The sequence below is a fragment of the Sturnira hondurensis genome, unplaced genomic scaffold (genome assembly GCF_014824575.4).
Source record: "Sturnira hondurensis isolate 20B ecotype Veracruz unplaced genomic scaffold, ASM1482457v3 Scaffold0008723, whole genome shotgun sequence".
Classification (NCBI taxonomy): domain Eukaryota; kingdom Metazoa; phylum Chordata; class Mammalia; order Chiroptera; family Phyllostomidae; genus Sturnira; species Sturnira hondurensis.
In genome coordinates this window covers 2904471-2931876 of record NW_028081354.1, presented here as the reverse complement: position 1 = coordinate 2931876, position 27406 = coordinate 2904471, and the positions used below count along the sequence as shown (strand labels likewise).

At 37.7% G+C, this 27406-nt stretch overlaps 1 protein-coding gene across 1 annotated transcript in view; it reads left to right on the top strand.

Moving 5' to 3' along the window:
- GRM7 (glutamate metabotropic receptor 7) overlaps positions 1 to 27406 on the top strand; it is an 888187-nt gene that overhangs the window by 704072 nt on the left and 156709 nt on the right. Inside the window, exon 8 of the mRNA XM_037055712.1 lies at positions 7205 to 8140. Within this exon, the coding sequence (XP_036911607.1) occupies positions 7205 to 8140 (936 nt within the window). The remainder of the gene's footprint in view (positions 1 to 7204; positions 8141 to 27406) is intronic.

The window sequence follows — 27406 nt, the reverse complement described above, 5'->3', positions numbered from 1 at the left end:
AGACCCCATTTTTTTCTTTGCCAAGTACATGTGGTACAGAACTTGAGCTGACAGGTCCTTTTTCATTATTTCTGTCTGAGCTGGAAACAATGGAGTCACAGCTGATTTTCTGAGTCCACGATTTTACCACCCTCCTCTCTGAGCATTTTCAGGAGACAGAGACCAGTGCTTCTGATCACGTGAGATTCAGAAGTTCCCTTTTCCTGTTATTTATGTGAGAACCTACATTACTAGCTAATTAATTCAGAAAGTCTGCACATACCAGATGCACAAGCAAGAAAGAATATATGAGATGGTTGACTGCAAATAGTAAACACATGAAGAATTGATTATTCATTGCAGAAAGTTTATCATTTCATATTGGAAATCCAGCATTAGAGGAGTGCTAGTGTTGATTAAGCTAGTGACACAATTGTAACATCAATGGCACGCATTATCTGTGTTTTGTTATATTTTGGGAGTCTCAGCATATTGGCTTTGTTCCCTAGACTTGCCTCTTCCTGGAAATGGCTGCTGCATCCCCACCCATCACGTTTAGCCCATCAATGTTCAAAGGCTGACGACAGCCCATCCCTTTCTTCTGTCTCTTTTTTTAAGAATGAAGAACATTTTTCTAGGACTTCACAACAGGCTCGCTTTTGCTTTAGTTAGCCAGAACTGCATGATGTTATCTTCCCTAAAACATTAGTCCACCTATCCATATATAATCTATGTCCCATAGATTATTGATGGTGTTAGCTATAAAGTTTCATTCTCTTGCCAAGAGCTGAAATCTCAATAGTCATTCCCCATAAGCCAGCTACTAAGTAAATACAGTATCCAAAACCATACAATGTGGGTGTCCAGGAGCAAAATGCATTTTTTGTCAGGAAATTTAGATCTATATGTTCCTAAGAAAATGATCTTAAACATCCTATCTTTTTTTCTTTTCTTTCTGTACCTTAAGTTAGGCTTTCCAGCTACCCAAACCAGTTCGTCTGCAGAGTTCAGAAAAAAACTTGAAATTTGCATTTCTACTAGCCTCCTGACAGCATGGTTGATTTTTTCATAGCCCTAAATCATTATCCTCCCTTAAACAGTTGCCATGGGTATTTGCAGGTGACTTTGTTGTTTTGAAACAAGGCGCTGAATCTGTGTGGGTGAGTGTAGATATACACATATCATACTCATTTCTTTAACAAAATCCTCACCTACCAGAGCTTTTAAAGGTTACTTGGTGTCTTCACAGAATACAGATTATACATGGTGGGGGAAAAGTAGGGTTTACAGTTGTTTACATGGAAAATAATATAATAATTAATAAGTAATACAGGAATAAACTGTATTTTGCATACTTACAATTGTAAACCTACTTTTGCCTCACCCTGTATTATCAATAATAATTCTTGTTGGCAAAGCAAATATATTAGGCTTTTGTTCATTTCAAGCAAGAGGCAAATTTGTTAGTCTAATATATACAATTAAATTGAGTTGAGATCTCCTTTAAGTGAAAATTGGAAACAAATTAGGTAATCAGTCAATAAAATATTTGTAGTTACAACACTTGTATGTATTTGGGTAAGTTGAGATAAAAAAAGCTGTTCAGCATTGTTGTCATTTTATTTTTATCCAAGGAGAACTAAAAACATTAAGGTGGCAACATTTGAAACTGACTATAAATCATGACATAATGACAATTTTAGAGACGTTAAAAAGGCTATTTTATTTTTATTGGTTATGTTATTACAGTTGTCCCAATTTTTCCTTCTTTGCCCACCTCGACTCAGTACCCACCCGACTTCCTCAGGCAATTCCTATACCATAGTTCATGTTCATGGGTCATGTCCATGGGTATAAATTCTGTGACTACTCCATTTCCTATACTGTATTTTATATCCCCATGGGTATTATATAACTACCTATTTGTACTTCTCAATCCCTCATCTCTTCACCCATTCCCCTACAAACCCCTCCCATCTGAAAATACTGAAAATGCTCTCTGTATCCACGATTCTGTCTCTGTTCTTCTTGTTTGCTTAGTTTGTAACATTGTTGCTAGGTAGAGCAATCTTGGCTATATGTCCCTGCTTTTCATGACTTTGAATATGTATCACCAGTCCCTTCTAGCCTGCAAAGTTTCTTTTCAGAAATCAGCTGACAGTCTTATGGTAACTACTCTGTAGATAACTAACTGCTTTTCTCTTGTTGTTTTTACTATTCTCTCCTTATCTTCAACCTTTTAATTGTTATGTGTTTTGGAGTAGACCTCTTTGTATCCATCTTGTTTGGGACTCTGTATGCTTCCTGTACTTGTATGTCTATTTCCTTCACCAAATTAGAAAAGTTTTCTTTCATTATTTTTTCAAGTAGATTTCCAATTTCTTACTCCTTTTCTGCTTCTGGCACCCCTATGATGTGAATGTTGGAATGCATGAAGCTGTCCTGGAGGTTGCATGTATGTCCTCGTTTTTTGTGATCTTTTTTTCTTGTTGTTCTGATTGGTTGTTTTTGCTTCCTTACATTCCCAATATTTTATTTGGTTCTCGGTTTTATTCACTCTACTGTTATTTCCCTATAAATTGTTCTTTTTTTCCCTTAGTTTAGTCTTCATTTCTGACTGTATCTTTTCATGCTGTTGAGATCCTCACTAAGTTACTTGAGCATCCTTATAATCAGTGTTTTGAACTCTGCATCTGATAGATTGCTTATCTCATTTTGTTTAGTTCTTTTTCTGGAGTTTTGATCTATTTTCATTTGGGCCATGTTTCCTTGTCTCTTCATTTTGGCAGCCTCCCTGTGTTTGTTTCTGTGTATTATGTAGAGTTGCCATGATTCTCTGTCTTGGTATCGTGGTCTAATGTAGTAGGTGTCCTGTAGGATCCAGTGGCACAGCCTCCCCTATCACCTAAGCTAGGCACTCCAGCTGCATCCTTCGTATGGGCTGAGTATACCTTCTCTTGTAGTTCAACTTTGCTTGCTTTTGGCAAGTCAATGCCAAATCCCTCTCACCCTCTGGGAGGGATTTACCCAGGCAAGTCAGTTGGAAAGATTAGCTATGATCACTAGCCACTAACCTCTGCCTTCCATGGAGGATCAGCTGCCTACTGGGTGTGCAGGCTCTGGGGTTTCCCACGTGGTGCAAGCCAAGGTATTCCCCACCTGTATTTTCCCCAGGACCACCCTATCTGAGTTGTAGAGCGATCTGAGATGGCTATTACTTATGCTGAGCTTGGAGATTCTCAGGTGAAGCCAAGCTATGAACCTTGACTGGCTGCTACTAGTGCTGTGCCTGGAGCCACTTAACAAGAGGCGCATGGGGAAGGGCTATGGGATATTTTGGAATCTGTGAAGAATGAGTCAAGATCAGCCATTTGTTTGGAAAAGCTACTGTTAACAGCTGTTTGTTGTGTGGGACAGAGCCTCAGGGAATCTCCAGGGTGGGACAAACAGTGTTAGCCGGGTTGATGGAGTCTCAGATGTGGCACCCACCCGCCAGGTCTGTGGCTCTGCCTGCCTTTCTGTCTGGGAGAAAGCTGTTCCTCAGCTCTCACCTTGATCCCAGCCACTTCAGTTCCTCCTTGTATACCACAAGTGCCTTTCAAGCTACCACCCCAGTGCTAATGCTCAGAGGGAGTGAGTCTGAGTAAGTTTGTGTGTTGGTTCTTAAAGAGGAACTGCTTGGGACTCCAGAGATTTCTTTCACAACTAAATCCCTTCTTATTTTTGCAGCCAGAAGTTATAGGGACTTATCTTCCTGGCACTGGTACCCTGGGCTGGGGGTTCTGGTGTGGGACTAGGACTCCTTGCTACCAAGATATCCCTCCAAAATTTTTATCCACCACACTTGGATATGGGACCAGTCTGTTCCACATCTCCTGTCTGGATGGATGTAGTTTCTTTAATTCCATAGTTATTATACCCTCCATTCAACTTGATTTATGCCAGTTTTGAGTGATGATTGTTCTATAATTAGTTGTAATTAGGACGTGGTTGTACAAGGAGGTAAGCTTTGTTTATCGATGCCACCATCTTAACCAGAAGTCTAAATAATGATAATTTGTTTCTTATCTATATGAGCCCTACATCTACTTCCATAGGTCAAATTTAATCATGGCATATTAGTATCCACTAATGTTGGAATCTGCAACCTCAAGTTTAGCTAATAAAATTTACCTATAGTTTTTAAGTGTCTTACTAACCATGAGAAGGACCTTTTAATATGACATTTGAAAACATTTGTATTAATAAATAATTTTTTAGATCCCAACTTCTTAAAATTTGAAATTTAGAAAGTTAATACATATCATTTTCTTTTTTATTACAAATTGTTTCCTTAATTTTATAACTTTGGGATGACTGCTGGTGACTTACTGCCACCAAAATGATGACATCAAGAAAAAAAAGTGATCATGTTTTACATTTAGGTAGATTTATTTTGTTTATACTTAGTTAGATTTATTAGTGCTTACTTGAGTTTTGTAATCAGGCAAATGAATTCACACAAGTCATCTAAAAATTCTCAGGTTTCTGGTTAGAGTTTAAATTCAACCATTGGTAGGTTATGATATTTTATGAAGTTTAATTCTTGAGCCATTTTTTTTCAGAGTTAACTATTTTCGTTCAGATTTTGAATGCAGTTCTCATTAAAGTTTTGATGGAAGTATCACACCCTGCTAGTATATCCTGTTTTAACAAAGCAAATATATGGTGATAGAAGATGATTTGACTTTAGGTAGTGGCCACACAATGCAATATATAAATCATGTGTCATAGAAATGTACACTTGAAACTTATATGATCTTATTAACCAATGCCACCCCAATGAATTTAATTAAAAAAAACTCAGATGTTAAAAATTGTCTTGAAAAAAGTCTCAGATTTTCTACTGTATTTCTAACTTATTTTAAATGCAACTACATTAAAAATTAAATTAACTAGGCACAAGGAATATCAGCCGAATTTGTTCATGGAATTTAATTTCTTCTTTAGTTAATTTGCTAAGTATACCTTGTGCAACTTGTAGATCTTGGAACTTTTTACTTAGTATGTATATTTTTCAGGACTCTTGGTTATAAGTGATAGAAATGCAATTTGAAGTGTTTCAGCATAGCAGAATTTACTGGCTTACATAATGGCACAACCTTGGGAGTGCCTGCTTCAGGCATAGCTATATCCAGTAGCTCAAACAGGTTCAAGAGTGATTTCTATCTTCAGTTCTCCACATTGCTTTCCTTTGTGTTCCCTTCCTTTTCTGACAAACTTCTCTTTTCTTGTAGCCATAAATAAACACCAAGATCATTACAGTCTGGAAACTGCAAGTCCAACAGAAACAGATTATTTCATCTGTGTAATCTCAGTAAAAAACATGAAATTAAATTATGTGCCATTTCAACATAATCCCATCCCTGACCAAATCTCTGTGGCTAAGAAGAGACTGTGTCAGTGGTTGATGAAGTGTACTCCCCAGAGAATCCCCAACAGTGTCATCTAGATTTTTTTAGAAATACATATTCTCAGATCCCATCCTATACCCAATGAATCTGAAAATTAGAGAGTAGGGTCAGCACATGCTGTTACTAGTTGTAACAAGTCCTCCAGTTGACTCTGCTGCGCACTCAGGCTCGAGAAACACTGCAGTACACTAACTGACACATGACCAAGCTTGTGTCACGTGTGCAGGCCCCAGAGCTTCAGTGTAACTTTCATCTCACAGAAAATACACAGAAGAGACCTGAGGAACTGATATCAGGAAAGTGGAAGAGTAGCTGCTATGCTGGGAAAAGCAAGCTATATCCATGACACTGAGATTTCAGCCCAATAATAGTCTGTTGTTTCTCAGGACACTTTTGATTATCAATTCACTTTCACAAAATCAATATTGTAGTTGAGCAAATACATGTCTGTCCTCCTCTAAGCTATAGTGTTTTAGTTTAGTTTTCATCTCCAAGTAGGTACATGTCCAGTCTTGAAAGGTTTCCAGGCCATGTTATTTTTTTTTAGCAAATGCTTCCTGATCTCTTAGGGTATACTTTGCTAGATTTAAAGCCTTTGAAATGGAGCCTTTTCATTACTGTGTGATTAATAATAGGAAAGTTTCACTTTGCTTCAAAATTTCTCAGTGAAAATGGCAGTAATGCCCTACAGTACTTTAGGAAAGGTGGTCAGCACTGAAAATCCTCCAAAATAATTTTTAAACCTTTTTTTAAGTACCTAACAAGATAGAGGAATTTAGTTTTTGTATTTTTATGCTGGACAAAAAGCCTTAGGTTTCTGAAAATAAAAGTCACATTTTTCATTTTCACCAATAACTTCGTTGATTTGGATATTTTGAGTATGTCGGCTATCTCCACTATTGGCTTCTAGAGGTTAGAGGCCAAAGGAGCTACTAAACATCTTCCAGGGCATAAGACAGCCCCTGGAATTATTTGACCAAAACATCAATAATACCAAGAAACTTCACAAACAACTTTTGATACATTCTATCAGTCACAGCACCCTCTCCAAACACTGCACCAGTTCTTTTTTTGCATATCAGTTGTGTTTTTTACCTTTCTTGAAATAATAAAGTATAATGCACCAAAAATGTCACTTATCTTCTTCCATCTTCAATATTAAAATGGCTGCACAAAAATTCACCAATTTTGATGTCTGTATTTAAATACATGCTAATATGGCAGCTGTCAATACAATCTAACAAAGTTGTTTAGAATGAAATTGAAGACAACTAACTCAGAACTAGTAGACCCATCATACAGAAGAAAATTAAAATTTTTTGGCCAACCCAATACTTAAGAGTTTGGGTTTTTTTTTAAACTTGATTTGCACTCATCCTGGAGAAGGAAGTAGAGAGCAATTCAATATTTCTCAGTTTATCTAATCATAAGAATCTTCTGGGCACTTGTTAAAAATAAAGATCCAAAGACTTTTTTCAGGATATTGTTATTTGGGAGGTCTAGGGTAGGGATAATGAATTTGTATTTTCAAGAGTTTTCACAGAAAATTCTTAGAATTAATGTTTGGAACATAGTCTATTAACAGAGAATAGTAAAGATATTGCAACGAAATGGTAGGGAGTCAGATCTTGGTTGCAGTTCCTACTAGCTAGGCTAAGTTATATGCTCTCACCAAGTGTCAAATACTTCTATTATTACTATTTATTGCTATTAGTCTTTTCTTTTCTATTCAATAATGTGCCTGTTGCACCTTTGTATTTCTTACACTACAGATCGAGGACATGCAATGGGGTAAAGGAGTCCGGGAAATACCCCACTCAGTATGTACACTGCCATGCAAACCAGGACAGAGGAAGAAGACACAAAAGGGAACTCCTTGCTGCTGGACCTGTGAGCCTTGCGATGGCTACCAGTACCAGTTTGATGAGATGACATGCCAGCATTGCCCTTATGACCAGCGGCCCAATGAAAACCGGACTGGCTGTCAGGATATCCCCATCATCAAACTGGAGTGGCATTCTCCCTGGGCCATCATCCCTGTCTTCTTAGCAATGCTGGGGATCATCGCCACCATCTTCGTCATGGCTACTTTCATCCGCTACAATGACACGCCCATAGTCCGGGCATCTGGGCGAGAGCTCAGCTATGTTCTGCTGACGGGCATCTTTCTTTGCTACATCATCACTTTCCTGATGATAGCCAAGCCGGATGTGGCAGTGTGTTCTTTCCGGAGAGTTTTCTTGGGCTTGGGGATGTGCATCAGTTACGCAGCCCTCTTGACAAAAACCAATCGGATTTATCGCATATTTGAGCAGGGCAAGAAATCAGTGACAGCTCCCAGACTCATAAGCCCAACATCACAGCTGGCAATCACTTCAAGTTTAATATCAGTTCAGCTTCTAGGTGTTTTCATTTGGTTTGGCGTTGATCCACCCAACATCATCGTAGACTATGATGAACATAAGACAATGAACCCTGAGCAGGCCAGGGGAGTTCTCAAATGTGACATTACAGACCTCCAAATCATTTGCTCCTTGGGATATAGCATTCTTCTCATGGTCACATGTACTGTGTATGCCATCAAGACTCGGGGTGTCCCAGAGAATTTTAATGAAGCCAAGCCCATTGGATTCACTATGTACACAACATGTATAGTATGGCTTGCCTTCATTCCAATTTTTTTTGGCACCGCTCAGTCAGCAGAAAAGGTAAGTGAAAATGCACACCACACCATGCATTTCAAATGTGTTCATTTTTGTAAATGTTGAATCAAAGTAATTGTGTAGAGTGAGCAGTTCTATATATGCCAAATGGTTTTCCCAAGAGTAGAGAAATCCAAAATAAATAGACATTCATGCTATTATACAAAAGTCTAGAGCTACAGTGAACTTTGTCACATTTATCCCACTGGAACCAACAAAGGTAGCCTTTTTGAGTTACTATAGAATTATTCATGTGGGAAGAGATTATACAGAATAAAATTATCTAATCCATCTAAATTAAACCTTCCTATTAATTAATTCTCCACTGTCTCTACACACATTTTTTTGGTACAGAATAAGAAGGCCATAGTCCCCTTTTCCTCCAGTATAACAAGGACCAGTTTACTTCTTTTTCTCTCTTCTTAATGGCTGTTTAGGTTGCCACTATAGACTGGATCTAGTATGAGAGCTGTACACAATATTAGAGGCTCCCAATTACCTGAATGTGTATATTTATAAACATACAGTTATGTGCCTCTTAACTTTGGAGGTACATTCTGAGAAATGCATTGGTAGGTACATTAATCACATCAAGTAATTCAGAATAATACCAGAGACTCAGCTTTCCAGCATAAGGAGAATAGTACACACACACACACACACACACACACACACACGCAGTAGAGCAAGTGTCATCAAGCTGTGAAATTCAAAGTTTTCAAAGTTAGTGGGTCCTAATATGTTGGTCTTAAATGTGGTTACTGCACATGATCCCCACATATAAGTTTTTATGAATTTTTAAACTAGGCAGCTCTAGTAGGTTGATTCTTAGTGCAATTCATATGGTCTAGCTGTAGGTCTGGCATGCATGCAAATGTGGCAGCACTAAGGGAAGATTTCAGGTGTGATTCATCCTCATTTAACTCCATCTGGCTGCAGATTTGTGCATATGCAAACTTAGCAATCTTAATATATTGATTTTAGCACATCAGTCTTAACAAGATCTGATGTCCTTCACTCAACAAAAGCAGCTGTGACATGTCAGTATAGCTGAAGCCAATACTGAGACCTGGAATCTGAACTGGAGCACTCTGTAAGAGGAAGAATAGATATAGTTTGATTACAAATTAGGATGTTGGGGGTCTAGTCTGATTCCATGTTACTCTGGAGAAGTCTCTGAAACACTGAGGGACTTAGTTCCCTAAATGGGGAAAGCAAGGATTGAAGTAGGATTGTCCATAGATTTACTAATCTCTTAGCTTGAATCTGATTTCTTATTGTTATTTCTATTCTCTGTTTAATCATGTAAATAATTCATGGCATTTTTCTGATTTCCTAACTAAAGTTTCTTTTACCTATATTGTTTAATTCAAAAGCTGTACATTTAGACTATATTTTTGAGTAAATATCTTATGAAACCACAGATTTCTAAATCCGAAGGCAGTAAACGGTTTCCAGATTATGGTTTTAGTCATAGTCTTGAAGGGAGTTCTTCTAAAATATATGCTCAGTGACCATAGTATGCTTCTAACTGTGTGTTTCAAATTCATAATGCATGTTTACTCTCTGTGAAACCAGCTTGAATTTCACTCTATTGCTTCTCTCTATCTCTAAGCCAAGGAGATAGTAAAACATGAGTTAGAGTGGTCAAATGCAATAGAGAGAAAAGAAAATTTTCTCTAGATGTATGCTGGTAACCTGTAAGCACTGAACTTTATATGGGGTATAGTGTACATCATCAAAGCCTATGGCGATAATGACCATTTTCTTTTGAAACGAACACAACTCCCCATGTGACAAATTAAAAAACATTAAGGCCTTTCTTATAAATGTATTCTTAAAGAATATAAAAGGGAGGACGAGTTCTATAGTTTTAGTTTTATAGATGAGTTCTATAGTTTTAGTTTTATAGACGAGCTTACTTGTAGTTCATATCTGATGATATGAGAGGGCCCCCCAAAATGGAATTTCTTTATAAAAATTATATATCTATTTTTACATGTTTAAACTGTAGTCACCTTCAAAGTACTCTCCATTTCATGTGATAAACCCATTGAGACTTTTTTCCACTGCTCAAAACAGTTTTTTAAAGTTTTATTTATTTATTTATTTTAGAGAGAGAGGAAGGGAGGGAGAAAGAGAGGCAGAGAAAGATCAATGGGTGGTTGCCTCTTAGGTGCCCCCAACTGGGGACCTGGCCCACAACCCAGGCATGTGCCCTGACTGGGAATTGAAAAATAATTGGTTCCCTTTGGTTCACAGGCTCATGCTCAATCCACTGAGCTATGCCAGCCAGAGCTCAAAACAGTTTTTGAACTCGTTGCTGGGATTTTGATGACTTTTAGTGCTTCTGCCATTTTTTGTTTCACCTCTTCCAGTTCAGCAAAACATTTTTCTTTGAGGAACTTATCACCCAAGAAAACAACAACAAAAAAATATCTCTCTGAGTGAGATTAGGTGAATAGGTAAGTGAGGCATGGGAGTTATGCCATTTTTGGTCAAAAACTGCTAAACGCTCAGCATGGTATGGGCAGGTGCACTCATAAATCACCCATTATGAAATGGGCAAATGCATTAAAAGTCTTCAAAAAATTCACTGAAGCTGAACGTGGACTCTCACAATGATGCCAGATGGTACACTGATACAGATGGGTTCCTAGAACACTCACCTAATGGGGGAGGACCTACAAGGGGTTCACCTTCCAGAAAATAATTCCATTTTGTGGGGTTCCCACTCGTATGTCTCTACCATTTCATTTGTCATTTCTGAAAATGGTACAAAGTTTTAGGGGTTGACTCCACTGATTCTAGTTGTTCTAGAAGACATGCTGGAAGTCCTTGACTACAGGGAAAATTAAGCTGTTTTAGCAGTGTGGTTTTTAATCCCAGAGTTTAGAAGGTGCATATTTGTCTTTGAGTACCCTCAGTGGGCCACAATGCTTTACATGGTTGATTGGCACAGAGTAGTGAATTATCAAATGGGAGTGGTGAATTGTTACATGAAAATGTACACATCTTAATAATAGGCATGTGACTAGAGAAGCATGAGTGAGCAATTAAAACCATTTAACGTATGTAAACCATGGAGTTTGAGTTGTGGAAAGTGACAAGTTGACAAATGCAACAAAGAGGTCACGGCAAAAGGCATTCTAGCAAACTAGCAACTTACAGAAATGTAACCATTCCATTTTTGTTTAGGTTTAACAGTTTTAAGTATTTCAAATGAAAAAATTTCATTGTGATAGGAAAAAAATACAATTATACAGTGAATTCAGAAAATTTATTTTGATTGTGGATATCTTCATGAAATCTCTCACCAGTTGAGTTTATTAGCACAGCATCAAGTATGAGGAACATTCACTATTTCTTGTAAAACATCAGCCTCCATGGAGTTTATGTTTGTTCTTGTTAAGGAAAATGGTATCTTGTTTTATCATTGCTAACCCTGTAACTTCTAGAATGAGGATCTTGCAAAATGGCCAAGTAGGGAAGAGAAAAGCTTAAGCCATTGAGAACAATTCCTGGCTTTAGAATTTGTATGTAGGTGACTGTAATGATTCAGGGAAGTATTGCCCTGGTAGAGCAGTAGCACAGTAGGAGCTTGCTGGTTTAGTGATCTGTGGTAATATCCCACTGTTACATAGTGGCACTGTCTGTTGGAGGACTAGATTATTTTTCTCTGAAAAACAAAGGGTTGGCTTGTGGATGTAGCTACATGGAGAGTTTTGCATGCAATCTGGATAAGAAGCATGCTTCAGGTAGGGCAAATATAGGCTATGCTGCCCAAATATGAGAAAGCCTATAGATGCTCTGTTTATTCAGAGTGTTTTTAGCCAATTGTTGTCTAGAGAAGTTTCTGGGTAAGCCAATATATTGTTTATCATACATGCACAAGCTTTGCACAGCTTGGCTCTGCAAAGGCAATGTGGACCATGTTATATAAGAAACATGATCATGGTCTCAGATGTTGTCTCTGTGCATATGTTTGTTTGGATAAGAGGATGGTGAGTGGTGAGAAGACAAGGAAGGAAAAGATTGAGGCATTTGCTGCTCAAGAGAAAAATTTGCTGGGATAAAAGTAGTGGCTTTAAGGAAGAATTGTATCTTCCACAGTGGCACCTACAGGCCACTCTTCTGCATATATCAGAACAGAACCCTGGTGAGTTTCAACACTGAAACAATAGGGTTATTTGGTTTTAACAGAAGAATTATTTCATTGAATAACAGAATTAGGGCTACTGAAGTTTGTCAGGGCCCTTAACTCAATGGTTGTCAAAACTGTGTCTATAGTAATTCCCAGAGGAATTTGTTTTAAAAACATATTTCCTGTCTGCCCTTTCCAACTGGTCCATGGGGCTAGAATGGGAAATAAAACTCCAAAGTTTTTAAACAAGTGGTGGAAACCAAGAATGCTTCTTAAAATTGCCTAAGCAATTTTTTTCCCAGCACACAGAAGGCATCCTGTATATCTTCCCTTGATTTCTACTTTCAGAGCCTTTTGGGAATACATTAATTCTCTTCCCAAGCAAATGAGAGATTTGGAGATCAAGGAACCAGGAAATCAGAAAGATACTTTCCAGAGTCAAAGACAAAGCTTAGAATAGGAAGGTCTGAATGGAATGTCAACTCCAAGGTTTGGGCCAAGACTCTTAAAAGCCAAGCCAAGGTACTGTCCCTGGGACCAGCCATAGCAGGGGATCAGGCACAGAGGAGTGTTTCCCAAGTTTATTTCTTGAAGGACTGACTACAGGCCAAGACCTTTCAACCTTCCACAGGTAGTACATAGCTTTCCAGCATCTGAACACAAAGCAACAACCAGAGTAATACTAGTATAGAGCTCATATATATTTAACAGGTAAGTAAACATTCCCCAATCCATGCCCAGAGTAGACATCACTAATCAGTCTTGGCTTCCCCTGAACCCAGGTGTGGTCTTGAGTTCTTTATCAATACAGTCATTAGGCTGTGGAGCCACCCCAGTAAGTCAGAGCGGGAAAGAATCTGAAACCCATGTGTCATTTCTGATTTACACCGGCCTCCAACAAATGACCATGTAATATCTCTCCCCACCCAGCTGTTTGTTAGCATTACATGAAAGCCAATGAAAGGCTTTCATTAAGATTTAATCTTTTTGAAGTAAAGGATAGTCAGGAATATGAGGTGTACTTCTTTATGCTATGATTACAAATCTCTTTTTATAAATTGCCAAATGCCATATAGAAAGAAGCAGTCCTAGTTTTCTTCAGGAGTTATATAGTGATTTATACTTTTACACTATTTGATTTTGTTAAAATTTTCAAATAGTCTTTCAGCAATTGAACTACCAATGTGAAACACCTTCACTGTCTCTAGTGGTCTGTTAAGGACCGTGACGCAGGTAAAGATACTATCTTTGTCTGGCAGGATCTCAAGGCAGTCAACGTGGGATATCAAACAGACTTTGACTAGTGTGAGGTTATCACACAATGAATGAGGATGGCCACAGACAGAAACTCCACTGAAGCTTCACAGAAGATGTGGCAAACAGACTGAAGTTAATAGGCAGCAAAGGCAATGTTGAGAATCTAGCAAGAAATTATATCACAAGTAGAGGGTGGTGTTTTAGTACATGGCACAGAGAGTGAGGAGACAGATTACACTCATATGACTTTGACTTATGCACATAGGAGAGAGTATGCTAGTAAAACTTAATAAAACGTCATTCTGTGGTCAGATTTTGAAACATCGTGAACTCTAACGTTTCATTCCCAAATTCAACTTTTGGCAAGAATCACATCTTTTCAAAGTGTTGGGCCAAGTTAATTTTACATACTATAGCCTGTGAGATGAAATACCTGCTGTTCTTTCTTAGGATGAAATACGCTCCTCTGCATACATTGAATTTGACTTGGTCTTCCCTCTGATGCCAGTTCAGCCCCAGGAGGTTTTGTGGACCTGGACTCTGTAGCAGAGGTAGTGATGTGGTGAAGAGAAGTAGAGCCAAATTGTGAAGTTTTTAGACTTTTTCCTTGAACCTATGGAGATCCAACAAGTTTTTTTTAAATGTCGAAGGAATGTGAATATTAGATTTTGATGGAAATTCCAGGGTATGAAACTGAGCAAGGGTGAGAAGCAGGTAGTGGTAATAAAACTAAGTAGCATTATAATAAAACAGCAGTTTTCAACTGGTATGCCAAGAATTTTTAAAACATGTACTACCTGACTATTTAGTCATGGGCACTGACCTCTTTTCCCTTAGATTGTCAAAAAAAAATGATAACAATCAACTCAGTGATACTGTCTGTTGTGAATGAATCAAAGTTATTTTTTGTCCAGTCAGCAAAAAATATAATAAATGTATTTGGTGTTCAGCAGAATTTTAATAATTAGTTCGTGTGTAGCATGAGATGAAAATGGGTGAAAATCATTGTAACTAATTGACAAGAGATGGCACTGGTTTGAAGAAAGCCCGATGTATTAGGGAAGATATAGCAGTTTTGAAAGCAGGTTTGAACACTAAGAGAAAATATGAAAATACTGTGCATTATCTTTCCTTTTGAGATATGTTGTTTGTTACTGAAATGGAGATAAAGATTTTTTTCTGCTTTTGATTTTGAAAGCCACATTGCCCACTATTTAATCTTTTTTCAAATAGCACCTAATTGAGGAAAGAAGACTCCTATTATCCCATCCTCTAGAGACAATTGTTGTCGACAGTCTGATGCCTCTACTTTTAGACATACAGATATGTTCATACTCACACACATACACAGACATATTTTAAAATAAAAGTCCTTATTTTCCCATCTGAGATGCTTAGTAAGAAATTTCACCTCTCATCTAAACACAGTGGAGAGAAATGTTCCAATATGTAGTTTGTACTGAGGTGGCTGGTGGACCCATACTGTGATGGGCATGCTGACTGGTGGTCAAGATCTTCTGTTGTTTACTTTTGTCTATTCCCATTTATATCAGAAGCATAGGAAACCATGTCCTTTCTGCTTCCTGCTGTCTTCTTGGTGATAACTGAACTTCTCTCCAAACAGACCTTTGAAACCAGCTGTGCACACCTGGTGCGTGCGATTGGTGGTAGCCAATGCTTTTTGATGGTATAACCCTCCTGTCTACCCTTATGATGCATCAATTAATTTCAGATGCAGTTACCTAGGATATTTGGAACCTTCACCATCTTAGTCGCTTCATTTGGCAAGAAGGACCAGCAGGTAAAAACCAAGAGCTTGTGTAAAACTAGACTGAGCTGGAATAAGAAAATAGCTTACTAAATTAAGTTAACAAAGGCCCCAACAATTCAAGATTCCAACAGAGAGTCACTCCAGAAAGAGAAAGTTGTGCTAAAAGGGAAGATTTAACAAGAGACTTTGAATCTGCCCCATGCTGGCTGCTCCCTGGAGCATAGTTTTCTCATTAGGTGTTTTTCACTTTGAGACTTAAGCCACCAAGAGACCCAGCTTTAGGGACGGACCCAGGCCACATCTTTGTAACTAAACCAGGATCATTAAATAAACCTCTCTCTTCTTTGGCATTTATCAGAGCATCAGAGACTACCTATCACTTTCATCAAAGCACAAGAAATCATAACAACATAGTCTGCTGATGAGCAGTGAGGGGACTGCTTTGGGGTCCTGAGATCACCATATGATAGATCATAAATCTGACCCAACTAGGATTTCTTTCTGGTCCCAGTTTCTCTTATCCTAGAAGCTGGCCTAATGACTGCCCACCCCAGCCCCTTACCCCACCCCATCATTCTGTGGTACTCTGAACCTAAACGTTATATATATTTAGACATGTCATTTCACCTCCTGGGTTCTTTCACCTGCATAAAGAGTATAATTATTCCTGTGTTTAGGTTTGTTTAAGAAAAATGAGATCTTTAAATTACTTGGCACAGTACTTAAGACTTATGATATCGAGTGCTGGGGAGGATTTGGAACAAGTGGAGCTCTCCCACACTGCTGGTGAAAATGTAAAGAGTGGTGCAATCTCTTTGGAAAACAGTTGGGCAAATTCTTAAACATACACCTACCAACTATTCTATAGCTATTCTAGTTGATGGCTACTATAGCCATTACTTCTATGTCTTTACTCAAGTGAAGTGAAAAAATATGTCCATACAAAGACTGAACATGAATTTTTTTTCTGGTAGCTGTTTTTTAATAGTCCAAAACTGGAAAGAATCCAAATGCCCATCAGTGGATGAATGGATAAACAAGTTAAAGTCTCTCCATAAAATGCAATACTGCTCTGAAGTAAAAAGCAAGGGACTGCCCTGACCATTGTGGCTCAGTCGGTTCGGTGTCATCCCAAGAAAAGGTTGCCAGTTTGATTCCTAGTCAGGGCACCATGCCTGAGTTGCAGGTTCAATCCCTGGCTGGGACATTTAGGAGAGGCAACAGAGTGATGTTTATCTTTTCTTTCTCCCTCCTTTCTTATCTCTCTAAAAATAAATGAATGAAATCTTAAAGGCAATGGACTATTGATACATCCAACAGCAAGGATACATCTCTAATTATAATGAATGAAAGAATATAGATAAAAGGCATATCTACTGTATGATTTTATTTATACAAAATTCTTTTTAAAACTCAATCTATAGTGATACAATGCAGATCAATTATTGGCAAATAAGAGAATTATTGGAAAGAGAGGTTGGGGCTTAAAATTATTGGAAGAGAGGTTGGGGCTTAAAATTACAAAGAGAGACAAGGAAATATGGAAGGTGGTGTGCGTGTATGTTTATTTTCATGATTGTGGCAATGATTTCAGAGATGTATACATATGCCAAAGCTGATCAAATTTCACACTTCAGAAATGTGCAGTTTATTATATATCAATTTGTTTAAAAACAAAATTTAACCAAGCAAAACTTTAAGGGTCTTAATATGCTTTATTCAACAATCCATGAATTGGGCAGCATCCTATCTGGCAAATAGAAAGAGCTTCTGAAGAGCTATGTAAAATGAACAACTTATAGACAGAAGAAGTTGGGACAAGGAAGGAGTTGTTTTAGGCAGGGTCAGCTTCCTTCAGGCTCAATGGGGGTCTATCAAGTAGATTACCTTACTACTGCTGATCAAGTAATTGTAGGCTGACTGGTTCATAGTACATACCTGAGAGAAGTTGAAACTGCAATTAGGTTAGGTTTTGTCTCAGTTTGGCGATGTGTGATTCACACAGGTGACTCTATTTTAGACCTGTTGTCATTTTTTAACAAATTATATATCAATAAAACCATGAACAATGTTTTGCACAAAAAACTCTTTCTCATCCTCTTTTTTTCTTGGACCTTAATCATAAATGCTGACATACCTATTGACTTATTTGCACAGTTCTGAAACTAGAAATTGCATCAGTAATGAAACTACAATTGTATAAATGAACTAGAGTATGAGAGCTTTAGATACTCTCTGGCACATGGTAAATGCTCAGTAAAGAACTACATGCTTCCACAGTAGGTTTCCTTTAGCAAAACAATACTGTCTGGCCAAAGCAAAAGGGTAAGAAGAGGTAAAATTGTCATGTATTTGGGGAAACTGTAAGTATAGGCTACAATATGGTAGATGACAAAAACTGAACTCTGGAGGTGTGGGTAGAAATGAAATTTTGAAGGACCCTGTATACTTGACATTTTTAAGTAATGGAGGAATATGCTTTAATGACTTGACAGTATGACATTGTTGAGTTTATGCTTTAGAGAGGTTATTCATTACTTGTGAGTAATGGTTTGCATAACTAAAATATTTTGATTTACAATATGAAATATATATTTGGTCTTTGCCTTTTTTTCCATTGCACAGCTCCTATAACCCTTGGAATTTCTTAAGTGAAGAGAGTAATAAGGATGTCTTTTGTTATGTTAATGAGATGACTTTTGGACTACAACTATGAATAGGAGGTGTTTGCTAGGACCATCAACCATATGATTATAGAGTTGGAAATTTCAATCCAACCCCCAATCTCCAGGGAGAAGAGGGTGCCTGAAAGGTGACTCTATTGCCAATGGTCAATGATTTCATGAGTAAAGGATGGGACTTGGGGAGCTTCTGGTTTGGTGACCCTATGAAGATTTGGGCAGAGTGGTACACTGTGGAAGCATAGAAAGTCTGCATCCTTTCCCCATACCTGTACACTATGGATCTCTTCAATCAGACTGTTCTTGGGTTACATCTCTTATTTAAAACATGGTGATCTAGTAAGTAATATGTTTCTCTGAGTTCTGTAAGCTGCTCTTGCAAATTAATCAAACCTAAGAAAGGGGTCATTGGAGCCTCCAATCCATAGTTGGTAAGTCAGAAGCACAGGTGGTAATATAGACTTGCAATTGGCATCTGAATTTGGGTGGGGGAGCAGTCTTATGGAACTGAGCCCCTAACCTGTGGAATATGATGCTATGAATGGTGTCGGGATTGAGTTGAAGCACAGGATATCACTGTGTAGTGATATGGGGAAATTTCCCACTCATCAGAATTATATACAGAGTCTTTTTATAGTTAATATGTGAAATTATATTCTGGGAAGACAGACAGTGGTTACCAGTAGTGATTTAAATAGACTCCCTTTGCTCAGATTTTAAGATCCATAATAGTATAAAACCAAAGGGATGAGGAAGAGTGAAAATGGTGCTTTGGAGGAAAAAAATATAGATCAGAGCTGGTGGCCAGCAGACCTCCCATATGATAGAATGTTAGAGGGGATCTGGGAATTAAAATTCTGCTCCAAGAGATGATTAGTAGGGAGGAGACTTTTGAACACTGCCTTCAATCTGTACACTCCCTGCCGAAGTTCAGAGAGAGACATAAGTGTGAGACACAGTCCTAGTGATATATATTATGGGTATTATCCATGATATTGAAGAGTATCTGTCTACTAGAAATGCTGTTTGTACACAGTTTCCCTTGATTTGGATATTGTCAGTGCATTGACACTGTGTTGGTTTCTTCCAAGGAAAATGGGTTTCTGGCTTTTGAACTACAAGTAGTTTCTGATGAATACAGCTGTTCTTAGCTGATTGTCATTTGGGTCTCAAGAATGCAGGGGGCATGACATCTGCTATGGAGTTATATACCCTCTAATAGCCCAGCTTGTTAACCTGTGATTTTGGTAGTTCTTTGCCCCAGCTCAGCACCACATTTGGCTCTCCAGATCTGACTGAGTTTGGCCATAAACCTGTTAGTAAGTCAGTGAGTCAACCTAAATAAATGATAATCCAATTATAGACTTCAAGGAGGACTCCTGTGGAATTTCTCAGATTAAACAAGTTACATTTCCCCATTTAAGTCTCAGGCACATGAAGGTATTGGAGAAGAGAAGGGAACACAGGTACTCAACAGGGAAATTCTCAGGCAAGGTTGAGAGTACACTGTGGCAAGGAATGTAAAGGAGAAGCCAATACCACTAAAGTAGTGATTCCTTGAGGTTCTCACAAGTCTTTTTTTAATAAAGTATTTTTTTCATTTTTTAAAGTTTTTTAAGCATTTTTATTTAATTATTGGTCAAGTAGAGTTTTCTGTCTTTTACTCCCATTCCAGCCCACTCCTCCAGTGCTCCCCACCTCCTCCCATTTACACCCCCCTTAGTTTTTGTCCATGTGTCTTTTATACTCATTCTTGTGAATCCTTCCCCTTTTCCCCTGAAATTCTCTCCCCTCTCCCCTCTGGTCCCTGTCATCCTGTTCTGTATTTTGGTGCCTTTTGGACCTATTAAAGTACCAATGGCATATTTCACAGACACAGAACAAACACTTCAAAAATTTATATGGAATCATAAACAACCCTGAATAGCAGCTGCAATTTTGAGAAAGAAGAACAAAGTAGGAGGGATCACAATACCTGATACCAAACTGTATTACAAGGCCACTGTAATCAAAACAGCCTGGCAATGGCATAAAAACAGGCACCTAGACCAATGGAACAGAACAGAGAGCCCAGAAATAGACCCTAATCTCTACAGTCAATTAATATTTGACAAAGGGGGCAGTAACATAAAATGGAGTAAAGATAGCCTCTTCAACAAATGGTGTTGGGAGAACTGGACAGCTACATGCAAAAAAAAATGAAACTCGAGCACCAACTTACACCATACACCAAAATAAATTCAAGGTGGATAAAAGACTTAAATATAAGCCATGACACCATTAAAATTCTAGAGAACATTGGCAGGAAAATCTCAGATATTTCATGCAGCAACATTTTTACTGATATGTCCCCTAGAGCAAGGGACATAAAGGAAAAAATAAACGAATGGGATCTCATCAAAACAAAAAGCTTCTGCATGGCTAAAGAAAACAGTATTAAAATAAAAAGACAACCATCTGTATGGGAAAACATATTTGCCAATGATATCTCAGACAAAGGTTTAATGTCCAAAATATACAAAGAACACACAGGTCTTTATACACCTGAGGGGACATCCTTAGGCACAGTGGGTCATCAGTAAAAGTCTGTTAGTAGGCTATTGAATGACTGAAACAGTCCCATTTTCTTTCCTGAATTGCAGACTTCCATCGCTTAGAACATTGGTGTGGTCTCACTTTTCTAATTTTATCAATTTAGCAAGAAGCTAATATTGTTTCCAAAGAGGCTTGATTTATACATAAGGAGTCAATTGTTCACACTTGGGAAATTCTGGCAAACAGACTCAAAGCCCCAGATCAGTTTGTAATGATTGGGTGTTAGCGTCCAAGACCGGATATCTAGGCTAGCTAAATCTGCTTTCCAGTACTTCAGTTCCATTGTATCTGTCTGGTAATCTTCCCAGGGCCCTGTCAGAGTGACTAGGTTGAAACTCCATGGCCAAATTGCCTTGTTGATGAGACCAGGGCTGCTGCCTGGTGCTGGACCAAGTGCCAGATGAATGGAGTCCTTAGTTTTAGCCCTGCAATCATATCGTTCCTACTTTGTTTAGTGTTTCAGATCTTGAAGTTTCTTGTGTATGCTTTTTTTAAAGATGCTTAACTGGAACGCAAGCAACCACATAGATGTTTCTAATTTGTGTAGTAAAATTTAATTTAGTTTTTAATCCCTTTTTTTCCAGAATCTTTGCTGGATGAGTGGATAGGGATAGAAATAAGTGTTTTATAAGACCTTGGAACTTTCATATTAGTTTTTAAATTGGGACAGTACCTGCTTATAGTGCATAGGGAATAGGGCCAGAATCTTCAGATTTTTTAAATATTGAAAACCTGCCATAAAAACTAATAAACAACAAATAGAGGCAAACTGCTGACACAGGAATTGAACTGAAACTCTAGGAATGCCTGGGTCATAGAAGGAGACTTTACTGTCTGATTCCAGGATTAGGAGCTGTGTAGATCATTGATACGCAGGCTCATTACATTTTAGATCCCCAAAAAGAGCTCTGCAAAATGGAAGGGCCTGTCATTTCATTTTGTCATAGAAATCCAGTTTCTCGCCACAGCTGTTGGGAAGAGAAAACATAAGGAAATGGTGCCTTAATGGTGATGCTGGTAATCTGTACATCTAATGCAGATGCACTGGTTTCTAGAACGAGTCCTTGGGTGCCTAAAATGGAAAATTGTCTCTAGCATGTCTTGTGTGATCCAGTTGATTTATGTTCCAATTGATTGCTTGGCTTATAACCAACAGTCAGTTTTTTGATCCAATGCCTCCCATCACACAGGTCTTTAAAAAAGCAGGTTAGTAGATATACTGAAATAGCAAATAGGAAAGGTTTTTGTTCTCCATAATGATACTTTTTTTCCCCTCCAGTGGCTTGCCGCTCCTAAACCAGATATTCTAGGGGAAAGAGTTTTTTGTTTTTAGACTGGTCCCTGTTTTTTAACAGCTGATTCCTTTTTAATCCTCACCCAAGGATATGTTTTATTGATTTCAGAGAGAGAGGAAAGGGGGAGAGAGAGAAATAGAGATAGACAGATAGATAGATAGATAGATAGATACATACATACATACATCAAGGTAAGAGAGAAAAATTGATTGGTAGCCTCTCTTTCGCACCCTGACCAAGGATGGAACCCATAACCTAGGTATGTGCCCTGACCAGGAATCAAACCCTTGATCTTTCAGTGCATGGGGCAATGCTCCAACCAACTGAACCCCTTGGCCAGGGCCGATAGCTGATTTTTTCAATGCCTGTTACCTACTAGGCCCATCAACCCCAACACCTACAAAAATCATATCACTCCCTTTTGAAAAGAAATTCTCAAGTTGCTTCCCACTGATATCATCATCATCATCATCATCATCATCATCATCATCATCGTCATCGCCTCCCTGCCACCATCAGATTGATAATAGTGTTTAAACTCTTTCTTGGATCTTATGAGACTTAGATCGAGGGTGATAAATGATAGCCCACTAGCCAGATATAACCAGCTGTTTATTTTTTTTAAGATTTTGTTTATTTATCTTTATAGAGGAAGGGAAGGAGAGAAGGAGAGAAATATCAATGTATGGTTGCCTCTTGTGAGTCCCCTGCTGGGAACTGGCCTACAACCCAGGCATGTGCCCTGACTGGGAATCGAACCGCGATCATGTGGTTCACAGGCCTGTGCTCAATCCACTGAGCTACACCAGCCAAGGCAACAGCTGCTTTTTAAAAAAATTTTTTGAAATATATCTTATTGATTGTGCCATTACAGTTGTCCCATTCCCCCCTTCACTCCCCTCCACCCTGCATACCCCTACCCCACCATCCCCCCTTTTGTTCATGTCTATGTGTTACAAGTTCTTTAGATTCTGTATTTCCCATAGTATTCCTGCCTCCCCCTGTCTATTTTCTCCCCACTGTCTATGCTATTTCTCCCCACTGTCTATTCTCTGTACCTTCTCCCCCCTTCTCCTCCTCCCACTCCCCTGTTGCTAACCCTCCATGTGATCTCCATTTCTATGGTTCTGCTCTCGATCTAGCTGTCCTCTTAGTTTGCTTTTGTTGTAGGTGTGGTTGTTAATAACTGTGAGTTTGCTGTCCTTTCACTGTTCATATTTTTTGTGTTCTTTTTCTTAGATAAGTCCCTTTAACATTTCACATAATAAAGGCTTGGTGATGTTGAACTCCTTGAATTTGACCTTATCTGAGAAGCACTTTATCTGCCCTTCCATTCTAAATGAAAGCGTTGCTGGATAGAGCAATCTTGGATGTAGGTCTTTGGATTTCATGACTTGGAATACTTCTTTCCAGCCCCTTCTTGCCTGCAAGGTCTCTTTTGAGAAATCAGCTGACAGTCTGATGGGCATTCCTTTGTAGGTGACTGTCCCCTTATCTCTTGCTGCTTCTAGAATTCTCTCCTTCATTTTCATCTTGGCTAATGTAATTATGATGTGCCTTGGTGTGTTCCTTCTTGGGTCCAACTTCTTTGGGGTTCTTTGAGCTTCCTGGACTTCCTGGAAGTCTATTTCCTTTGCCAGCCTGGGGAAATTCTCCTTTATTATTTGTTCAAATAAGTTTTCCACTTGTGGCTGTTCCTCTTCCCCTTCTGATACCCCTATAATTCGGATGTTGCAACGTTTAAAAATGTCCTAGAAATAATTTTTTATTGAAACACAGCCATTCTGATTCATTAACACACTGCTAATGGTGGTTTTCAGCCTACATAAGAGCAGACTTGAGTAGTTGTGGCAAAGGACATAGGGCCTGCAGAGCCTAAAATATTTATAATCTCGACCTTTACCAAAAAGGTTGTTGTTCCTGCCTTAGATGAGCTGATCTTTTCCTATCTCTCTTACCTTCATTTCCTGTGCTTCCCATTCTCATTGACCTCACTTCAGTCTTGTGGTTTTATTTCTTCCTCTGAACATTCTGAGACCATTACCTTCCCAGAACCTATGCACAGTATGTGCCGTATGTTTAGGATTCTGTCACCCAGAACATCTGTCTCATCATTCAGATCTCAGCTCAGAGAGGAATCTTTTAACTGTCCTTCATACAAGTTAAAGTTATCTTCACCCTAGTTACAGTCCATTGCTATCATTACCCATCACTGACTGATTATTGTTGTCGGTTGCTGTTTTGCTCATGTGCTTTGTGCCTGCATCTCCTTGTAAATATCAGTACCTTGAACGCAAGCCCATGGTCTGTCTGGTTCTTCTCTGGATCCCTAGGGCTCGAACCAGTCAGTGCCTGGCCGAGGTGAATATTTAATAAATCTCTGTGAGATGAATGAATGAAATAATGAATGAATGGGTCTGTTTTGGAGTAATATACAGACCCTGCCCTTAATAAAATGTTTAAAAGTTCAGAGAGCCATGTAAACCAATATTGGTGAAAACTGCTACAATATGAAACTATAGGAAAGTAGAGTTTTAGCGAGAAATGAAAGAGATCAGTCTTGCTAGAGGAGCACAACTATAAAGACTGTACAGACCACACAGATCTTTAAGGATGACCAGGCACTGTTAGATGGATAAATGTTCCACACTGAATGCATTGACTGTGAAAATGATTTATCAAAATTGATTTCCAGTGAATCTGTAAAAATGTACAATCTCACACTTTAGTTTTAGTCTTCAGAATAGTGAATAGGACCAAAAATTCTGAGAACACTCAAGGCAGTGAGTACCTGGGAAAATAGATATTCTTGTGAACTCTATTAGATGGCTAAACTGGTCAAATCTCAAATCCCTTTTTTTTAGTTTTGAGTCTGGATTATTTTTAATGTTTAAAATTTTAAAAATCTTATTTTTCCAAGTTTTATTGAGATATGGTTGACATTATATTTGTTTATATTCATGATGATTTGATAAGTGCATGTACTGCAAAATGTTTACCACCGTCAGGTTACTTAACATCTATCAACTCAAATAGCTACAAATGTTTTCTTGTGATGAGAACTTTAAAGATCTAGTCTCTTAACAACTTTCAAATATACAGTAGAATATTGTTAACTGTAGTCACAATGCTGTATATTACATACCCAGAAGTTACTTATCTTGTAACTGGAAATCTGTACCTTTTTACCAGCTTCACTCAATCCCCAAACCCTGCCTTTGGCAAACACCAATCTTTTGCCTGATTCTATGAGTTTGTTTAGATCCACATATATATGACCAAATATCAGATTAAAAATATCTTATGGTATCTGCCTTTCTCTGGTATTTGCTGATTTCACTAAGCATAATAACCTCAATGTCCATCCACGTTGTTGGGAATGGCCGAGTTATGTTTTTATAGCTGAATAATATGTCATTGTATATATTCACCGGATTGCTGTATTCATTCATCCACTGATGAACATTTGTGTTGTTTCCATGTTCACATGCAGTGAACATGGGGGTACAGATACCTCTTTGAGATAGTGATTATTGTGTTGAGCGTGTGTGCTTTTTAGGATATATTTTCAGAAGTAGAATTGCTAGGTCATATGGTAGTTCTATTCATAATTTTTGAGGGAAATTCACACTCATTTTCATAGTGGCTGTATCATTTACATTCTCACCAACAAGGGTTCCTTTTTTCCACATTCTCACCAACACTTGTTTGTTGATTTATTGGTGATAGCCATTCTGACTACTGTGGTTTTAATTTGCCTTTCCCTGATGATTAGTGATGTGGAGCAGCTTTTTGTGTGTCTGTTGGACATCTCTAGGTCATCTTGGGAGAAATGTCTAGTCAGGTCCTCTGACCTTTATTTAATTGTTTGAGGGGTTTTTGTGTGTTAAGTTGTATGAGTTCTTTATATATTTTGGATATTTAGCCCTTATTGGATGTATTATTTGTGAACATCTTCTCTTTTCAGTAGGTTGGCTCTTTGTTTTGTTGATGGTTTCTTTCATTGTGAAAAAGCTTTTTAGTTTGATATAATCCCACGATTTATTTTTTCTTTTGTTTCCTTTGCTTGAGAAGACATATCAAAAAACATATTGCTAAAAGCAATAACTGGAGATACTACTTATGTTTCTCCTAGGATTGTTATGGTTTTAGATCTAATATTTTATTTAATTCATTTTGAGTTTATTTTTGCATATGGTATAAGAAAGTGGTCTAATATCTTTTTTCTTTGCATTTATCTGTCCAGTTTTGCAAACACCACATATTAAAGAGACAGTCTGTATTTTATTGTGTATTTTTGCATCCTTTGCTATAGATTAATTAACCATATAAGCAAGAATTTATTTTCAGGCTCTCTATTCTAGTTCATTGATTTATATATGTTTTTAATACCAGTACCATACTGGTTTAATTATTGTAGCATCATAGTATAGTGTGATATCAGGGAGCCTGATACCTTTTACCTTGTTTTTTTTCCTTAAAATTTCTTTGGGTCTTAGGGATATTTTATGGTTCCATATAAATTTTAGGATTAGTTTTTCTAATTCTGAGAAGAATACTATTGAGATTTTAATAGGGATTTCATTGAATTTGTATACTATTTTAGATAGTAAGGACATTTGAACAATATTAGTCCTTCCAATCTACAAGCAAGGTATATCCTTTCATTTATTTACATTTTCTTCGATTTCGTACTTCAGTGTCATAATTTTCAGAGTGCAGTCTTTCCTCTCTTTGGTTAAATTTATTCCTAGGTATTTTATACTCGCTGATGCAATTTTAATATTTTTAAAAGTCTTTTTTTCCTGATTATTCCCTATTGGTTTGTAGAAATGCAATATATTTCTCTATATTGACCCTGTGTCCTGAAACTTTATTGAAGTCATTTATTCTAACAGTTTTTTGATGGAGTCTTTAGGGTTTTCTCTATGTGGTATTATATCATTTGAAAATAATGAGAGTTTTACTACTTCCTTTCCAATTTGGAGGCCTTTTATCCGTTTATCTTGTCTAATTGCTGTGTCTAGGACTTCCAATGCCATATTGAACAGAAGAGGAGATAGTAGGCATCTTAGTCTTCTTCCTGATATTAGAGGAAAGGCTTTCAGCTTTTCATCACTGAGTATGATATTAATTGTGTGCTTGTTGTATATGGCCTTTATTATGTTGAGACATGTCCCTTCTATACCTCCTTTGTTGAGAGTTTTTATCATAAAAGAATATTGAATTTTGTCAAATGCTTTCTCTGTACCTTTTGAGATGGTTGGGTGGTTTTTATTAATGTGATGAATGACATTGATTGATTTGTGGATGTTGAATGGCCCTTGCATCTGTAGGATAAATCTCACTTGGTCATAGTTTATAATCCTTTAATGTATTGCTGAATCCAGAATGCTAATATTTTGTTGAGAATTTTTATATCTGTGTTCATTAAGGATATTGGATTTTAATTTTGGAATGGTATATGCATATTTTCATGTTTTTCATAGCTTTATTTTCCCATATTTTTTGTTTCTCTAGTTTGCTGTT